Source organism: Haemaphysalis longicornis, unplaced genomic scaffold (assembly GCF_048455015.1).
Source record: "Haemaphysalis longicornis isolate Haplotype H1 unplaced genomic scaffold, Haemaphysalis longicornis Haplotype H1 scaffold_2, whole genome shotgun sequence".
NCBI classification, from domain to species: Eukaryota; Metazoa; Arthropoda; class Arachnida; order Ixodida; family Ixodidae; genus Haemaphysalis; species Haemaphysalis longicornis.
The window spans coordinates 205,196,305-205,216,757 of NW_027526295.1; the positions used below are offsets into that span (position 1 = coordinate 205,196,305).

Here is a 20,453-nt window from a genome sequence, read left to right on the forward strand (position 1 = left end):
TACTCGCAAACCAGTTTCTCGGCGGCCCGCGCGCCTTCCGCTTCGGCGGACCAGCGTTGCTTGTGCGCGCTGGGCTGCTAACATCGCTCGGCGCGGTGTGCTCCGCTGCGTAGTTCAGGAGTGTTTCGCACCGTGCGCTTAATTTTTGCGGAACTTTCAACTGTTTTAGCCAATGCTGTGGTGCTGTTCAAGGCGCAAACGTCGCTTGCTCAGCGCTGTGCGGTGGTGGGTTATCGAACAACCAGAGAAAGCGAGCAAAATTCCGCCATCTCCACGAAGTGAATGATGATGAGAGGGGCGAAGCTCTAATGCTTATCGGTAAAAGCGTGAAACATTCGCCCGCACATCATATGAAGACTCGACACGTTGTTGTAGGGGTGTTTTTTTGTACACTTATATACATGGTATTTATTACTTACATATCGATGCAATTATATACACACAAGATGTAATCATTTACATATCGATGAAATTATGTACAAGGATTACATTACTGATTACAAAGCTGTGGGAAGCGCTTTCCTTTGAAGATTATAATTTTGTGGTCGGTGAAGTACGTGGCGAGAGGATCTTGGATGAGAGGTTGTATTTGGAAGTTGGAGAAGGCGTCGATGTTTGTGGTTGTTATGTAGGGGTTAGTTTTGGACGATGAGAATCTCCATGGGTAAGTTGGCGAATTCGGTGTGTGACAGTTTAGCCACCTTGGCCGTCGTGTTCTGCAGAGCGTCTTGTGTCGTGTACCCCCGGTACGTGTCTTGAGCTCGCAGGCGACGAACGACAACCTCTTCTTCTTCCTCTTCTCTTTGTTGGGTAGCAATAAACGCGTTGAACGTTTTGTCCTCTTCTGCCAATCTTTGGTTGGCCAATGCCTAGGGGGATCCTGCCACAATCATCATTAATGTGCCGTGTCGTATACAGCAGCAACGAGGGACGGGACAGGGCCCGAGCAAGAGGAGCTTCGGCCCTAAAAAATGATATTACCCGACTCTTCCCGTCAACCCACTATAGAAACACGATTTCTAAAGTAGCGAATAATTTCGAATAATTTTTTTTATTGAAGGGTTCAGCAGCCATCACTGAATGGTGAGATTGTGCTAGTCATATATCTAAACTTGACAGCGCTTAGAAATAGCCCGACGCGGAACGATTGACCTGCTCATCCAAATTCGAATTGGGCAGCATTAATTTCTTTGGTATACCGGTAGGGTGCCGGCATGTGCGCGACTCACGGAGAATAGGCATCCAAGCCGCGTATGGTAATGCGTAACCTGCGATAGGAAAATACTTCAGTCGTGGTATCAGACGACAGGCTGAGTAAGTGGCTCTTCCCCTGAATTTGAAAATTTTGGGAGAATGAGTGAGTGGCTCGTCCGCTGAACTTGAAAATTTTGGGAGAAGCCGCGGACCCCCACCATGCGCGCGCCAGTGGCTGTCGTCATGCGCTCCTCACGGAATGACCGACTCCGTTATTCACATTATATATTATCTGGATACCGGAGAGGAAGCAAGGTCTTATTCCTCCCCACGAGGAAGCAACGAGGGTTCCTCGAAGAGTCACGAGAGACATCGTTCAGATAGCACAGATATATGGCCCGCCCTTGTTGCAACGCCGCATCCCCCGCTCCCCACCCACGTGAATTCAGGCCCCATCAACGCAGGAGGAGCGTGTGGGAACATGACTGCGTGTTCATGGATACACCTGTTATTTCCTTCTGCGCCCCAAACCTACTCGAGCGAAAAGGAACTAACCCTATTTTTTTTACAGCGAAGCTGTTGCACAAGCTGTAATTTCGCCGTTGCAGGAAGAAATACTAAGAAAATGCCGAGTGCTCGTGAGCGCGTGCCTCGCGGCGACCACTGAGTCCCCGGCTCGCTGAATGGCTCCAGCAATAAAAAAAGAAAAAAGAAAGAAAGCATACAGCGCTGCTGTCAAGCGCTACCACGTATGTGCAAAAAAGAAAAAAGAAAAAAACTCCAGCGCTAATGCTACAGCTTAAAAGACACCCTGCTTGGGAGAGGTCACCGCGGCCGCCGCATATTCTCTAGAAGCCTTTATGGAGCGTTGGAAACATGGCTACGAGTGTGCCACTCCTCCCCGAGACGACTTGCGATTCCACCACCGCTGACTCGAGTCGATGACGAAGAGCTGGTGGAAACCTACAATGCTGAGGATGACTTGGCATCCACCCCTCGCCGCGAAGAAGACGACGACCTCTTCGATGCATATTACGACGATTACTAGCCCCGCAAATATATCTCATGTGGACATCACGGGCAACGAGGTTGCAGACGCCCTGGCCAAGGGTGCTGCTCGCCAGGCAGGGGTACCAGCCTCTCGGTATGTGGTGTCATTCGACGCTGCAAGGACTATCCTGGCCCGAGTGGTGGAGGGTATACATCCAGATGCTCGAGTGGTCAGTGGTCAGGCCCCACGGCTCCTGCCCCGCCGCATCAGTAGAGACGCCGGTCGCTCCTGCTTCGCGTGCGGCTTAATTGCTGCAACGTGGGAGCCCGCCTGCACCACCAGGGCCGCCGGGCGTCCCCCACCTGCGTCGACTGCCCAGAGCCCGAGACGCTCGAGCACTTACTGTGCTTTTGCCGCCAGCACGACACCGCGAGGGAGGAACTCCGGACCACATGCCAGCGACTCGGTGTACCGATAAGCCACAAGCTGGAAGACTTGCTGTTCCCCACAGGATCGGACGCTTTACTACGGGAGGTCTTCCAGCACCTCCTCAACTTCCTATTTGTGACAGGATCGACTAGCGCAGCGTTTGTAGCCGTCACGCCTTGGACGAAACGAACGCTACATAGACTGTGCCCCACTCTCTTCCTTCCTTCCTCTTTCTCTCTTCCTATTCTTTGAAACCCCCCCTTCCCTTCCCTGGACTGGGTTGTATGAGGGTGAACTCCCCGACTGAGTTCAACAATATCCCCAGTTCTTTTCCATTCCCTTCTTTCTTAATAAATCACTACCACCACCACCGCAAGTTGCAACTATGCAAATAAACAATGATACTGAAACTTAACTATGTGTCCGTCAACGCTCACGTACAACAGCCTCGCCATTCAAGTCATGTGCCTGAGTGCAAGCTTCCCAAATTTTTTTTCACGAATTCAAAAGAAAAAAATTACAGTTGTTTTTTTCCTTGGATAACCCACTGAGTGCACAATATGCAAAAATGATCCGGCTTTCCTAGCATGGAGCGCGAGCCAGTCATTATAACAAGCCAGTCCCGCACCAGTTGAGTATGTGGAATTTTGGGCACCGCGAGTGAAAGCTTCGCGCGTCGGACGCCAATCAAAAAGCGAGAAAAAAAAGAGGGAGATCGCGAAGTGACAATTTCCAAACCCAAAGGCGCGCATGTGCCCCAGTTCAATTACATTTTCGCATAATTAAGGCTGGATGCTCGCAGTAATGCTGGGCGTCGATTAAAATTTTAACCTGATTAATCGACAAGATTTATTCGGTTAATTGATCGATTAAGCAGCTGCATTGGTTTATGGAGAAAAAAGGTAGCAGTGAACTTTATTTGTACCAAAAATCTGTAAAAACATACTTCACGTTTGGCGGGTATTTCTATACGTCACGATCCGACGCGGTCAAATACTTCAGGAATTCATAGCGAGTATCGCTGTGCTCCGCTGACAAACAACATTTTCGGACAACAGTATGCGTCTTGGCCTTTTCACAGAGGTGTAATCTGATCATAATCATGAGGCTGATGCGGCTGGGACGCTTATCACCGCGTTCGTCATTTACCCTATTTCTGGAATGAGGAACATTGGCGCGCGCTGATGTCCCCGCCTGAATTGCAGCGGCGCCGAGCAAACGTGCTCTATCGTCTATACAGTGCCAAAACGGTCTAAGTGTCCGTTCGCCGATGGCTGTACTACCTAGAGACACTCGTATTTGTACAAAAGATACCCAGTTTCCATGTCTGTGTTGGCTATCAGCTTGGGGATTTCAGCGCTCATCCCTGAGGATGCCTACATAGTTTCCTGTTGTGACGTAAGGCCGGCTATGTGAACACGAGTATGACCCGCAGCATACTTGCGCCAATTTCACCATGACACTCTTGGTACATGTTGCTCACATTGCTTCAACCGATTAACCGATTTAAAAAATTAATCGCGACTAAACCATCAATCGATTAATCGGAAGGTTAGTCGATCAATCGCTCACCCTTAATATCAATGTTGTACTCTTGCTATTGTTTGGTGAAGATGCCGCATAAGCGAGCTTTCAGTGTAAAGTTTACTTTATAGTAAAGACGTGACGGTTACGGGCGCATTGACATATACATGTCGATTCATACACGTAGCAATAAAGCTTACTTTAACGTGTAGGAGCTCCGGCTCGAGGCGCGGAAAGAGCGTGAACAGAACCATGTTGGTAGAGTGGGCGTCGCTCTAGAGTTCACTTTTGCTTAAATTTTGCCATAAGTGACACTACCGGAAATGTCAATAGAAATGCAATTTAACATTTTTCGCTAAAAAACAGGTTAAGTTGAATTTTGTTGCCATCTTCGCAGTTCAATTGTTCGTGCTGCTCGCAGAATTAGAGTAGTGGATCTCAACTATAAGGGTGCGGGGACCTCTTTTGAAATTGCAAAAGTGATGGAGGACCCCACGATGAACTCTATTTATCCGTGTCACAATGTCAAACAATTTCCACATCTAGCTATAGAAAGTCGTCCACACATATCTGATGTGTGCCCGCCTTTTGAAACTGACGTTTATGCTTATGCACGTCATATGGTCAAACGACCTGCCTCTTCAGCTGAAAGTCACCCAAACACTCATCTGGGTTTAGTGGGTCTGGCTTTCTTGCATATCTGGTTTGTTGGGGGAAAATCTGGCGTTAAACTTTGTGCTACGCGTAACTGTCATGCAGTCAAGCCACGTTTCTGCGTTGGCAGCAAGGTTTAGAAAAAAGGTAAAATGAATTGTGAGGAGGGGGGGGGGAAGGGGGGGGGGGGCGGAGGTAGTTTTGGAAAAGGCTACCCAGAACCCTAAAATGTCCTTGTCGGCCCGTGGACACAAATTTGAGAACCACTGAAGTAGAGTATGCATTAGTATTAACTCTATGGTATGCATCAGCAGGCAAATTTCCCGCTCTTCCACAAGTGGCTCATGAGAGTGACGAAACAGCTTGAACAAGCAGCATCTAAGTAGAAAATGTCCAGAGAATCCCACTGTAGGTGACCCCAGATTAAAAAAATATTTGAATCGCTGCCATTTTAAGTAAACTTGTAGGTACGCCGGAAGAGAACCGAAACGAGATATTTCAAAACAGCTTGCGCGTCAAATCCAAGCCAACTGTATCCAACGCTAGCCGCTGACGCTAATGGCGTTTGCGGCAGTCTCTTCAGCCTTCTTGTTTGTAATGATTAGTTCGACATTTTAACCTCTGTTCTTGATGAACGTAGCGCAAATGAATGTCTTAAAGTCGTGAGTGGTTGTCTTTTATTAATCGTGGTAAGGAAACCGGCTTCACGTAAGTAAAGTTGGACAGTCCTTAAGCTTTGTTTTTGCTTTACTTTCTCTGCGGGCTCGTCGCTTTTAGTATTCCCTCCTACTTTACTACTCACTCGAGCCAGCATTCGACAGCTTACGCGGATGAAGTGATGATGAGTGAGTTCGTCTTCTGCGTTTTTCTGCTGTTTGCAGGACTATCGAATCGACATGTTTCATAAGGGAGGAGAAGGGCGACCGAGGGGCTTTGGCTTCGGCAGCTTCGCGGTTTCTGCGAAGAAACCGGACCCTCAGCTTGGTCGCAGTGCTCTTCAACCAGAGACTACACCTGTGCCAGCTTTGCCGGTGGTTAACAGGCACGGCTACACTGGCCTGAGCACGATAACCCAGAACGCTCTTGACATCAACTACGGCAACCTCCGCAAGCGGCCCAAGACCGAGGAAGAGTAAGGATGCCTTTGCTCATTCGATTAAAGGCCGGCAACTGTTCGCGTGCTCCTCTAGAGGGCGGACGAAGGCCGGAGTAGCAATGCCACGTAATTAAAAATTTTGATCGATGCAGAATTCAAGCGTTCCGTTCGTTCAAGCACGCTAGCTCTATCAAGCTCTGTCTAAAAGTACGTCCGACGTAACCCGATCCCAGAGGCTAAAGGTATGTCGTACGAACTCAGTACTGGAATTCGGTAGTTGTGTTCAAAAGCACGTAAAACGTACCAGGATCTCAGTGGTTAAAAGTACACACACACACACACACACACAAAAGAAAATCTGTGACAGCAAACATAGGGGCTCGTGGCACTCAGTAAATGCAGAGCAGTCTAACGACAGGCTGGCACACTCCCGTAGTTTGTATGTTTGGCGCTTGATCGCGTGGTTCTCTGCTGCAGTATAGTTACGTCACGATATCTGGAAATAATTGCAGTGAAGTCACGAGCAAGTCAGGCATGTTTAATCAAGCAGCGAAACTCAGCAAAAATCTTCAAATGCATTTTTAGCTGTTATATTGAATGACGACAAAAGCTTTATCCTTTCGCAAGAATATTTCCAGACGCCGGGACGTAAGTATTGCAGGAGGCGATCTTTCAGTCAAACGCCTTAGGAGGTGGGTCCTCTAAATCTACAAACTCTGAAAATGTGCTAGCATTGCACCAGAGTACTCCATTTGTACGGAGCGCACGCGCTCCCGTGTTTAATTTCATAAAGCTTTTGACTGTATGTCGGACATACCCGGGAATGATAGTCTAAAGATACTTCAGACATAGCCAGTACTGGTCCATCGGACACATCCGCTGGTGTATTCCGAGCATTCCAGAGAAGGAGGAGGAGGAAACTTAAATTTAACAATGAGATCGAGCTGATCAGTGGGTGGTGTCCTCAGTCCAGGGCTCTGTTGGTGTGGCCTTCGGCCTTCGCCCTTTCAGCGAGCCAAAGCTGCTTACATAGGTCCGAGCTGGCAAGTTCATTCTCCCACTGCTTGTATGTGGCGTTACGAATTGGTGCAAGGTCTGGGTTGAAATGGCATGCCAAAACCACATGGTAGTGTGTTGCTGGATTGTCACGGTGTCGGCATAGGGAGTTATTTTACATTGGGGGGTGAATGGCGTGTTGATGTGTGAGGTGTCGACATGTATTCATTTGGGGTTGTTGGAGGGTGAGTTCTTGTTCTTTTGTTAACTTTTCATCCAATGGTGGGAAGGTGTGTATTGTGAGCACGTAGTGTTGGGTGATATCGTTGTATGTAATAAGTAGAGGATGAAACTTTAAAGGAGTACTGACACGAAATTTTCGTGTTACGTTTTTTTCGCTGCTATGGGTGCCCACCAGCCCACTAATCATAGAATGGCACATTAGACAGTCGATTGCAGCGTAAACAATCATTTACGGCGTCGTTGATTCGGGTCAGTTTCGGTTTTGCCAAAAGGAAAGCCGAGCGGCTGCCACGACACGAGAGCGCCCATGACGTCACCATTCTTGTCGCAATGCTGCCGGTATGGACGCATGAATGAGCGCGCGTATGCGCCCACACCGACCAAGTTTTAGATGCAAAGCATCTCTTGCTCTCGGCTCCGTCGTCCATCCATCCACCGGCCCAGGAAGACACCGGCAACACTGCCGCTCCAGGAGCCCTTTAAGGGGAAGCGTGCTCGTCTCGTGCCGGCCCAGGAAGACACCGGCAACACTGTCGCTCTAGCATCTCATGGTCGGGGCTATGTCCCTCCCTTGTTGTGGCGCCGTCCACAGCCCCACTGCGCATGCTCGGCTTGTGGGATCCGTCGACCCCCAAGGACGAGACTTGACCGTCAAAGGGGGAGAGAAGCGGCCATGGAGGTCTGTCTTTATAGAATGTCGAAGGGAAGAGAAGACGAAGAAGCAATGCGTGCGCTCGTGTGCCCCTAGACATGACGATGATGCCAGAGCACAGGGAGATTGACCTCTGTCCCTTCAAGACAATGGCTGGCCACACCAGGCCTATGGCGGTCGATGACGATGCGGCTGCGACCCATTCAAAGAGATTCTACACGGCTCCTGGGCCGGCCCAGGAAGACATTGGTAACACTGTCGCTCCAGGAGCCATTAAAGGGTAAGACACCACCGGGCGTTCAGCAAGCCGAGCATGCGCAGTGGGGGTGTGGACGGCGCAACAACGACAAGGGAGGGACATAGCCCCGTCGCATCTAATAAAATTACACCATCTTCCCACACGGGAACCCTGAGTAGTATGCGAAACAGCCATGGGTTCAACGCAATTTCCCATTTCGTATTTCACCATCCCCATGCGCCTGGGCACCTTGACGTCATTCCCAAAACCATGACGTGATACACACGGCATAGCATCGCGCGCCAATGGCAGCGAGCGCGTCGGCTACGTCACGGGAGCGCCAACGTCGGCAGTTTGGGGCAAGGAGCAGATGATGTTATGCTGACCCACTCTGGGCTTTCTTGTGCGGGCAAAGATTAAAATAAATTTAAAATATGTTATACTGAACGGTTACTGTTGAAACTTGCTCGGATATATCTCCTGATAAAAAGGAAGCAATTTACATAGTTCTCTCAGCTATGAAGTTTCGTGTCACTACTCCTTTAAGCAAAATGCCTATTTTCCCCTTGAGTCTGTATCAAGCCTATTTAACATATAAGCATGCACTAAAGAAAAGGGAGCATTTTACACAATATTGTATTGTGCCTATAAGTGCCTATTCTGGCAATATGGGTTTTCTAGTGCCTATTTTGAATATACAGGCCTGTACGGGCCGTTTAGTGCCTGGCAAGGCCTTTTTTTGTTTTTCGAGTCGATGTTCTGCAAGGACTGTTCTTGCTTCAGAAGCCTGCAACTGGGTGTTTGTTGCACGCTATTTGCGAGGAAAATTTGCAAGCTGTGCGAAACACACCGAGAAATGCAAATGAGCCGCCGCCACCTCGACCTCGCCACCTCGACCTCGACCTCGCCACATTGGCCAAGCCGCCAGAGGCCCGTACGCAGCGACACTACAGTCAACCTCACTGACGTCACCTCTGTCCACGCGAGCTGTTTTGTTGTGTCCTTCTTACATGCTGTGTCTGCAGACCAACCCCAAAAACTTTTGCCCTTGTGCCCTATTCATTACTAACACAATAAAAAACAAAAATGAAGAAAATGAACCGACACAGCCGTGCACATGCCTGCCACTCAAGGTCAAGGACGCCTCCGAGGGGAAACCCACGTGCAAATAAGACAAACCAAAGTTTTAAGGTGACGCCATGAACACGTGCAGAGTTGTGCACCAATCACAGGTACACCGCCGGCCAGCAAGATGCAGCACGTGTAGGATGAAGAAGGAACGAGAGACGGAGCTTATAGGAATGAGGATCTCGGCACTCTTGAAGTATTCTAGTTGCGACAGCCATCATTGCTATGCAGGGTAACATTCAAGGGCATTTGGAAACCTAGCACTAAGGGAATTCGTTGCAAAAAAATCTTGCGTGCTGTCTTATATTGATAATTGGTATATAGGGCATAGTTACTAAATGATGTTAATCCTGCAGCTTCGCTGGTCATCTGCTTCTGCAGAACAGACTAATTCAGTAATTCTTACAGAATTATTGCACTTCCCTGTACTATCCATCGGATTCATCGGTGTTGGGAAGAGCTGAAAAGGTCGTTGTGCTCTGTCAACGAATAAATACATGTAGTCAAGGTCTTTCTTCGAGGCGCAGTTGTGTCTTCAAGCAACGGTTACCGGTTGCGCGTCTTCCACCAGAGCCCGTTGCTACCCCTTAAAAAAAGTGGGCTGTGGGCGGAAAACTACTACCAAACCTTCGCCGGTGGAATTAACAGCTTTGCAGTCGACAAAAGTGTCGCAGTCCAAATTATTTACACCATGCTACACTTGAACGTGACTTGGCATATTCGTGAGTTTATTTCACGCTCTTAGCAGAAAGAATTTCCGCAGCTGAGAGCTTGGGCTCGACTCTGACTAAGAATGCTGAGCTCATTTCGAATGTCCAGGACAGATCTGCCACCATTCCCAAAGGACTGGTTGCTGATAGACCCATTCCTGTGTGCTAAAAGAACTACCGAAGGTTCTGAGCAACAAACATTCTGATATTCCAGATGGAATCAGGTCATGGAGCATCCCGAAGTAGAGGCACGCTCCGCCAACTTCAAGAGGTCTTGAGCGCTCTTTTTTTTTTTCTTTTTTTACACGCAATTATCGACTGAAATGAGGTACCCAACTGACCAAGCTACTTCTGCTTACTTTTATTAGCCAGAGTCAGTTATAAGTATCTAGTTACTGTTCTTTGCTCTGCTCTACCTTGAGCCTGTTGGATCTTGGTACATCTGTTGTACCCTTGGACCAACATATAGGATCACAGTCCTTGGTATGTGCACGAGGTCGCGGGTTCGATTCCCGGCCGCGGCGGCTGCTTTTCTGATAAAGGCGAAAAGCAAAAACGCCCGTGTGTACGAGATTTTGGCGCACGTTAAAGATCCCCAGGTGGTCAAAATTAATCCGGAACCCTCCACTACGGCGCGCCTCATCGCCTGTGTTGCGTCGGCGCGTTAAACCCTACAATCAATCAATCAATCAATCAAGTCCTTGGTATGTCCAATGTACCTTAAGCCTCTGGGATTGGGGCACGTCCAATATATCTTTAGACACTTCAACTAATGCTATCTTGAGTGCCTATTCCGCGCTGCGGTGGCATATAAGGCGTTGCCATGGAGGCATTTATTCATCCTATTGTCTGTTATGGTGGCTACTAATTCATATATTCATCTTATTGTCTATTATGGCGGCCTGAGCAGCAGCTGCGCTTTCTTTTATGCCGTTAGATTTGGATTAATTATTGTAATCAATTGAAAATCTGTTTTGATAGATTAAATGCAGAACCAGTGCTACCGCATGATGGTGTTGTCATAAGGTCTTCACTTCTGAATACAAGGGGCCAGAGTACAACTGTGACTCGAGTTTCCGTTTTGAGAATTTCATTTTTTTTCCCAGTGGAGAGGAGCAGCACAAAAGTGACTGAACAAGAGACAAAGGAGACAGTTCTGTCATCTTGGTCTCTTGTCTCATCATTTTTATACTGTTGTCCCATCCGCCGTGGTAGCTCAGGGGCTAAGGCATTGTGCTGCTGAGCACGAGGATGCGGGTTCGATTCCCGGCCGCGGCGACCGCTTTTCTGGTGGAGGCGAAAAGCAAAAACACCCGTGTGCATGAGATTTCGGCGCACGTTAAAGATCCCCAGGTGGTCAAAATTAATCCGGAGTGCTCCACTACGGCGCGCCTCATCGCCTGCGTTGCGTCGGCGCATTAAAGGCCAACTGCACTCAAATTTCACCTCGACCAAATTTATTTTTAATGCGTAGTAAGTACCTCCAAATCAGCTTAGACACGAGTGGTAGCCTCGTGAAACGCCTCGTTAATCAGTCAGAAGAGTTTAAAAAAGCTCCGCCGCAGACCACGGGGCACCTGCCGGCAGATCGCGTAAACAGCCTGTGACGTTTCAGCCGACGGGGGCTTCCTCCTCTGGCCAGCCATGTAGCTGGAGAACCGGTCGAGCTCTGCCGCGCACGCTTCACCCATTTGCTGCTCCGTGCGCGTGCAGAGCTTGCGCGCATACTTTCTCTCGAGCTGGTGACCGCCCGGCCGCTCGCTGGACGGCTGCAACGTCACTGCAATGGCCGCACTCTCCTCGGTTTCAGTTTCAAAATCGTCGATTTTTTGCTGCCCGCTTGCGGCGTCCACGCGGGTATTTCAGCTGTTGTATTTTGCATGTTGCTTTCTTTTCAAGCAGACTATACGGAAATACCTAGGGTTTTCAAGAGGTCGAAATGTTGAGTGCAGTTGGCCTTTAAACCTTACGATCATCATCATCATCATCACTGTTCCCCTCCGGTGCATCATTAACCAGCTTGCCCAAGCATCAACCCTGGTAATCTGTGCAGGTACTTTGAACAGGATGAGGACGACGGCCGTGCGGGGCAGCTGGCCTACATCCCGGCTCCCGGGAGCCCCACGTGGGATGAGCAGCAGCAGCAGCTGGGGGCTGACAACTCGGAGAGTGACGAGGACCCACTCGATGCCTACATGGCGGACATTGAGGTCAGCCCATCCTATTGGTTCAATTGCTGGCCCTGTCACGTGCATGCATGGCTTGAGAACGTGGGACAAGTCGGGGTTAAGCCTGCGTAATTTGACGCTAATCAGTGGTTCTGGCTCGATTCACAAATCAGATCTGAGTCACAGGCATGCAGAACTTGACTCTATTAGCCTGTGGCCACTGTGCGAATATGTGCATTTACAGCTTTGTGGCAACCATCTGTACAGCATCCAGGCAGCAGCCACTGTTATTGTGTGAGGTTCAGTGTGCATCTGAAGAAAGTCCCACACAAACCAGACCGTAGGTTGACCCCTTAACAACTGGCAGTAAAAAAATGCTGATGAAAACGTCCTGCTGAAAAGCTCACCAGAATGTCACTTTGATTTATTTTTGGTAGGGCACTGCACGGGCCTAATTTTAAAACCTAGGCCCGGCCCGAGCCCGCTTTATTAAGCCCAAGCCTGACCCGGACCCGTAACACTTAGCCCGTAACACTTAGTGCGTCTAAGTAAAGCCAGCCTGGGCCCAGACCAGGCTCGCAGACTCAAGCCCAGACCCGGCCCGGGCCCGGTCATTTATTTCTAATACCCCGGCTACACTAGAGTCCGAATGTCATTTGAACCAAATGCCATTTGACTCAAATGGGGTGCTTCGAGCGCCATTCACAATTCGCCGTGCTACACTACAATTTCGATGGCATTTAAAAGCTTTCACAATTGCTCACTGTGCTGTGGTGGCGCTGTTGTCGCCCTGTTCTGTTTTCATAGAATAATACAACAATCAAATTTAGGAGAGACGAGACGCCAGTTTTGACTCTAATGTGGCGGCTGTTTGTGTAGTGTTTTTTTTTTTTTTTTTTTGCAACTGACCCACTGGTTTTGAGTGTATGAAAATTAAATATGTTGATTTCATATTTTAAGTAAATAAACAGTGAACGAAGTTCCACAAACAAAAATATTTTGTTTGTTTTACGTACGGAAGTATTATATTTTTTCTTGCCCATCGAACGCGCTGTGTGCAAGAGTGCTAGAAATGGCATTTGAAATCCCAAATGTCTGCCTCGGTGCTCATTTGGCTCGAATGTCATTTAAGCCGAATGGCATTTCAAAACCTAATGTAGCAGCACAACTTGGCATTTGAGTCAAATGACATTTGGTTCAAATGACATTCGGACGCTAGTATAGCAGGGGTATAAGCCTAGAAAGATCCTGCATTACTTGAGCGGGCCGGGGCTTAGGCGCTGAAGGAAATTTGTTTGTTATATTTGGTTGAGTGCCCTTCGTAGCGGTCAGTCAGGTGGAAAATCGTGTACAGCACTAATGAATCGAAACGTGAAAAATTTAGATTTAAGCAGTGCTCATACTTGAACTGGTACAGACATACATGAACTTGTATTGACAACGACGAGCCGCGGGGTTATTTTATTATGATTCGTACGAGCTCTTATGTAACTATTTGAGGCCATCATAAACTATACGCCAAAGAGGTTTTCTGATCGTCTGCTGCCTGATTTGGCTCCTTCTTACCATGAATCGCCATCGTGCGTTTCGTTTCGCATATGCCAGGTGGCACCGTCATTCCAAGTTCAAATTGGCCACCGTTTCCCCATAGGCTAAAACCGCTTTTATTTATTTTCAGAATGAACGGGTAAGTGCCGTCATTGTTCACGGTGTCAAACAAAATAGACCACAAAGTGTGACCTTCGGGGGAAGTTTGAGTGCGAACGAAGCAGCAGTCCGCTCAGGGAAAAAATTTAAAGTGTTCCATTTACTGATGCAACACCCTGTATATAGCAGTGAACTGCAGCTGAGTTCCAGCATGCATCTCAGCACTTAACCCAGCACAGAACAAAAATAGATGCACAAAAAAGAATTAAGAATGAATGAACAGGAACGAGAGAAGCCGGCAGGCGGAATATCACGCTCTGAAGTGCATGCAGTGCAGGTGTGGGCGACGGCAATACATAGTGGGACGCTTGTGTACACATGGTAGCCAGACTAGAATTTACTACGTTCTGCCAATGACCACCACAGAAGATAAGGGCCAGCTTTCAAACCTCACCACCATTCTCACTTTTAGCTGGCTTTCTTTGTACAGAACAGTTGTATTTTTGTACAGCACACAAGCTTTAACAACGGGTTGCATTCTTTTGTCTTTTGTGGACAGAAAAAGCTGGAAAAAGACAAGGGAAAGCCTTCCCGTGCAAAGAACATCAAGGTGCCAGAAAAGGAGACAAAGTTCAAAGAAGAGCTGAAGTAAGCTCGACAAGATGCACCTGCCACACATTTTTTTTTACTTATTCTTGCAGCATGACCACTGCCTTTGTATTTTTTTCCCCTTGAAAATGGCGTTGATTTTCTATCGACTCACTTTTGGGTGTTTCTGTGCACAGGGGTGTCCGTGACGACATCGAAAACGAGGATGACGAGGAGTCGTACTACAGGTACATTGAGGAGAACCCCGACCTTGCCGCCAACAAGGATGACAGCGATGTCGAACTGGAATACGATGAGGACGGTAATCCCATTGCCCCAGCAAAGTCCAAGGTACAGTCGGCCTGCCGAGCAGGCACTGCTTTTATTCTGTGCAAGGATTTATAGCAAAGCACGCCGCCACTCCGTACAGCTGCAACACAAGGCGCTCAGCGACAGTAGCACATATTTAAACAAAGTTAATTTGACAAAGTAGACAAAGTTAAAATGCAGAATAATGTGTGTGGCAGCGTTTGATGGCACTGACTTGCAGTGACAGAGTTCTCTTACTCATACGAGGGAAAAAAATGGGTGTCGCAACTTTGTGGCCTGAAATTGTGGTCAGATCTAACCAATTCTGGGAGCATACCATTCGATAGCTTTTTGTACATAAGTGCATTGGTACGGATACTGCTCATAACACTGAGGCTCATCAGATTTCCATTGAATGCTCTGTCTCTATCAGTGTAAATTTTAGAAATGTAATAAGGCTGCGAAACATGTTTTTATTTTGTTGTTTCGATATTGGTTTTTTGTATGAAGTGCCTTGTGGCAAAGACATTGTTCTAACAGCAAGGAACCCTTCAGTGCACTGTGAGACTAAAGCGGCACTGCAGCAAGAAGCTGCTGGTCAAGCTAAGTCCACGCCGGGTCATACAACAGATGGAAGCAATCATGGCACACTTCCTACGGGTACAGAACATTTTATGGAGCTATGGGAGTGTGGGTAAAGGTTACTACGGCTTGCTGAGACCACCTGGAGGCCTCACAGCACTTTTTTTTATCTTTCTTTCCAAAATCTATGAAAACGAACAATGCTTTGCCAAGGTACGGTGCATAAAACAGTTTTTGTTCTTTTTATTCCTTGCCGTTCCTGTCACATTGGATACAGCAGACAACGGACCATAGTATTTCTGGGTATTCATGGTTTGGTAAACCTAAGGTTTGAAGTTTTCTTTTATTTTTTTTTCTTCGCTTATCTAGAAATGGAATTATCGTACTTTTGTTCTCCGTTTGCGGGGGTTACATTGACACAGGGCGCTGGTTACCACCAGAAGGTCAAAAGCCCCGTTTACATTGACCCGACGAGGGCGCGTTGAGTCGAAATAAACAGGTTTCTTGGACTCGACACCCCCATGTATAAGCGGACGGGGTGGGTCAGAGAGTCGTCGCGGCGAGTCCAGTCAACTTGGAGGCAGGGGGTGGGTTAGCTCGCTCGTCGGGCTGAGTCGGTGGGCCGCGGGGAGCAGAATACCGTATTTGCACGGTTCTAATGCGCCCCCAGTCGTAACGCGCGGGTGACTTCGCGCAGGAAAATTCGAAAAAAAAAAAAATGTGACACTGACGGTACTGTGCAGATGGAAAAGACATGACACCACGTACCTGGAAGAGGGAGATTTTATTTGGCGTATGCAGCTCTGGAAGCCAAAAATGAATTGTGCTTCACAAGGTTGCTTATCCAGCTGCTGCTGGAAATAAAGTTATAGCGGGGAACACTGAAGTTGCTTGTGATTTCAAGTGCCTTGATCTTCATAATTCTAAGCGTTAGGGGCTAAGCAGAAGCACAAAAAAATTGTGCAACAGCTGACCAGGGTATGCGGCATGCCATTGAGGAATCAGTGCGCAGAAATTCACTCACGTGGTGTTGACGGATTGTTTTTATTGGATTGAGTTGGATTTTGCGGGTACTTCGTGTCCGTTGCGCATGGCAATGCTGCTGGTTGCTTTAAAGCCTATTTCGGTTTTGAGACCGATTGTAACGCGCACACAGATATTAAGCTACCTTTTAGCAAAAGAGGGTGTGCGTTAGAATCGTGAAAATACGGTAGCCCCTTTTCCGTGAACCCCGCCGCTCCCCTCACCTCGATTCTTTGGACGGGGTTCATATAAACTCGGACGCGTCGAGGTAAGCTGAACCCGCCACTCAGCTCACCCCGCCCCCGTCGCGTCCATGTACACGGGGCTAAAGAGTGGACTCTGGCTGGGCGGGACAAAAAAAGTTGGAGGTCAAGGGAAGAGGCCTTCATTCTATATTGGACCTAAATATTCTGGTATGGTGATGATGATGATGATTCAATTTGAACTAGCTCGCAAACTGCCAGCACTGTCTAGCTGCCCCATACCTGTCGCTTTTCTCTTTGTATAATTTGTAAAAGAATCCCACCCATGGGGTATTGTGTAGCTTGTAAATAGAGTGCTTTCCTGCTGTGTTAGCACAAAATTTGCCTCGTTTATCGTTATTAAGTCGGCCGTAAATGTAGGTCAACCTTTTAGTTGAGAGCCAGGGGAAAACAAAAATAATTGCAGTACAAGCCTGCCATGAATGTGTTTGGTTACGTTACGCCTACGTGTGGACATTGTTCTGCCGCTGTTATAAGCTGATTTTGTCTGGTCACGATTGTTGGCCAACACCTTTAGCTTCAGGCAATATTACTGGGGTAAAATCCGGACTTGCAACAACAGAAAAAAGGTACTTATTTTTGTTTGGCAATGTTGTTATTTATTCATTTAGCGCACTGTCTCCAAAGAATTTGTTTCTCCTCTATTCTAACTTTTTTTGGTTACAGCCAGCCAGAAGTAAAAAAAAAAGAAAGAACGGCTAAGCGGGTTTTGACATACAGTAGTGCTCAGAAAGAGACCACTGCATACAACTGAAAATGGTCGATATTGTAAAAATTTTTGTTGGGGACAGGATGTTACAAGGCATGCGCCACAGTTGCCTTACAAGGATGTGACGTTGCAGCAGTTTAACGGCTGGATGCACAAAAGTGACGCCTCAAATGCAACAGGTCTCCCTCCCCCTCCCCCCAGTACATTGACCCGCTGCCGCCCATCGACCACTCGACCATCGAGTACAAGGAGTTCACCAAGAACTTCTACGTGGAGCACGAGGACATAGCCAAGCTGAGCGATGCCGAAGTGGAGGAGCTGCGCGCGACCCTCGGGGTCAAGGTGACGGGGGCGCTCCCGCTGAAGCCCGTCACCAGCTTCGGCCACCTGGGCTTCGACGAGCCACTGCTCAGGGCCATTCGGAAGGCGGAGTACTCGCAGCCATCGCCCATCCAGGCGCAGGTGAGGAGAAACGGCGGGTCTTTATTCACACTCTTAGTATCGTGCATTTGTACAACCTGGGCCTCTTCCGTTGGTTTCATGTATGACGAGGTATTCAACTCTTGTGAAAAAAAAATGCCGCAGAACCTTTTAAAGGGCACATGGGTCTTTGGGACCGAAAAATTGCCCAAAAAAAGCATTTTTTTTTTTTAGGTATCACTTTTCTCTTGATTTGCACAGCTTTTCCTCCGAAAATTCTGTACTTGGAACAGTACCAGGTACTTATAAAACCCATAGAGGCCAGATTTTTAAAAAAAAATTAACAATTTTTTCGTAATTCCCCACTTCTTCATCACGAGTAGTATCGCAGTGATAGGAAATTCTCGAGCGGTACATCTCAGCATGAAGTGCAGCTAGGAAGATCATTTTTTTTTGCACTGTGAAGCTGAATGTTTAACTATCCCATAAGGGGAGCATATTTTGCATTTTATGCTTCGTTAGCATTTTAATTAGCATTATTTTTAATTGGTTAGCAGGAGAACTTCAAACCTGTAAGTTAGAATGGATGTTAACATGTATGGGATTGCAAAACAAAAATAATCTGCTTCCCACATTTCATTCTCTACTACTTCTGGTAGAGAATGCTTTGGTAGAGAATTCATGCTTTGCAGGTAATCTTTTGTTGAATAGTTTTTCCCTATTGTTCTTGGGAACAACCAGAGATTTTTAATTAACTTGGAAACTAATTACCTCACATCAAAACTAATTGGATATTTGAAATCAGCTAAAAAACTGAATAAGCCCGTGAAGTTTCATCAAAATCAGTTGGAAAGCAAAAAAGTATTTTCTAAGACCAGTGAGCCCCTTAAAGTGTACACTGTTGTTGGAAACGCTTGTGGTACCCGCCGCGTTGGCTCAGTGGCTAAGGCGTTGCGCTGCTGAGCACGAGGTCGCGGGTTCGATTCCCAGCCGCGGCGGCCGCTTTTCTGGTGGAGGCAAAAAGCAAAAACGCCCGTGTGTGCGAGATTTCGGCGTACGTTAAAGATCCCCAGGTGGTCAAAAATAATCCGGAGCCCTCCACTACGGCGCGCCTCATCGCCTACGTTGCGTCGGCGCGTTAAACCTTACAATCAATCGCAAAAACGCCCGTGTGTACGAGATTTCGGCGCACGTTAAAGATCCCCAGGTGGTCAAAATTAATCCGGAGCCCTCCACTACGGCGCGCCTCATCGCCTGCGTTGCGTCGGCGCGTTAAACCGTGCAATCAGAATCTTACAATCAATCAAACACTTGTGGTTTGGGCCTAGATGTAAAGGGCGACTGACCCGACCACGTTCCTATGGGACTCACTAGTTCATGGCCCGCGAACTTAAAGACTATCGTGTACTGATACAGATACATAAAATGTTCCTAGCGGCTTAGTTTGCTCCTTTAAGAAATATGTCATTTCTTTACTGAAACAAAAAGTAAACAAGAAACGTATTTTGGTTTATCTAGTTTTCACTAGATGGCGCTAGCTGTCTAGCAAGCGAGAGTTTTATTTCTTTATTTCAGTACAGAAGTGACATATTTCCAAAGGAAGCAAACTAGGTCATTTGGAGCATTTTCATGGATCTCCAAAACTTTTCGTGTAGGTGCTCGATGGTCTTTAAGCCTCTGGGTTATGGAGTAGTAAGTTCCAAAGGAATGAAAACAGGGAAGTCCCCCTTAAGTCATCTCAAACGTGTTTGCACTATCGCATCAGTGACACTTAATGTAGTTCTCTTCAGTGATGTTTGGCTGGGCTTCTGAATTTTTTGACTGCTCAGGCCATAGAAAAGGATTTGAAAGGCGCAGGGGTGTGCAAATTTTTTAATTTGTTTCGAACCGAAGTTTTGAATTTGAATCAGCTAAGGAATTCTTTATTAATTTGATTCGACCCTTTGAATATTTGATGTTCTTTTTTTATAGTCAATAAAATTTCAGCACTGCTCTCAGTCCTTGCTTTTCAGGCTGTGGGCCAAATCTGCTTGATGCAAGACCGATTGGCTTGCACCTACTACGTTTGTAAAAGCTGTGATGATTGAAGCGGTGTATTAATTTAGCAGTCAGTTACACTTTCTTACCACCCGCCACGGTGGCTCAGTGGCTAAGGCGTTGCGCTGCTGAGCACGAGGTTGCGGGTTCGATTCCCGGCCGCGGCGGCCGCTTTTCTGATGGAGGCGAAAAGCAAAAACGCCCGTGTGTACGAGATTTCGGCGCACGATAAAGATCCCCAGGTGGTCAAAATTAATCCGGAGCCCTCCACTACGGCGCGCCTCATCGCCTGCGTTGCGTCAACGCGTTAAACCCCACAATCACACTTTCTTACCAGTTGCTTACCAATCAGCCTTCCAGTTGCAGTGGCCAACTGGACCTTACAGTAGACATTTACGTATGAGCAGTGGCGTTTTGACCCGTGCTGCTGAGAAAAAGACAGCCCCTGCGCAGTGTGCATTACCTTAATGCTTCGGCATCAATCACCACTTGTGGTCCGAGAGTTGTGTGACCTCTGCGGTGGGAAGGTCATGCACGCATGACCTTTTTACTGTCACAACAGCACCTAGGGATATCAGCTAACAAGGCAGCTTCTCAGGAACTGTATAAAAGTGTGGGAGCAGATGCGGTAACTTGTCTTTGTTCTGCAGGACAATAATTACCTTCCCTGAACGTGTTTCTTTCTTTCTTCTTTTTGTGTGTTTGCACGTGTGTGTGAGTGTGTGTGTGTGTGTGTGTGTGTGTGTGTGTGTGTGTGTGTGTGTGTGTGTGTGTGTGTGTGTGTGTGTGTGAGTGTGAGTGAGTGAGTAAGTGAGTACGAGAGAGAGAGAGAGAGAGAGCAGTCTTCGAGAA

General features: G+C 47.6%; 1 protein-coding gene across 1 annotated transcript in view; it reads left to right on the plus strand.

Annotated features, from left to right (window-relative positions):
- The first annotated feature begins 5,311 nt into the window (after positions 1–5,311).
- The window catches only part of LOC144169808 (ATP-dependent RNA helicase DDX42-like), a 44,553-nt gene continuing 29,411 nt past the window's right edge, over positions 5,312–20,453 (plus strand). The window contains exons 1-6 of the mRNA XM_077699166.1: positions 5,312–5,500; positions 5,674–5,924; positions 11,909–12,065; positions 14,230–14,318; positions 14,456–14,609; positions 17,346–17,606. Of these exons, the coding sequence (XP_077555292.1) occupies positions 5,689–5,924; positions 11,909–12,065; positions 14,230–14,318; positions 14,456–14,609; positions 17,346–17,606 (897 nt within the window). The 5' untranslated portion in view covers positions 5,312–5,500; positions 5,674–5,688. The remainder of the gene's footprint in view (positions 5,501–5,673; positions 5,925–11,908; positions 12,066–14,229; positions 14,319–14,455; positions 14,610–17,345; positions 17,607–20,453) is intronic.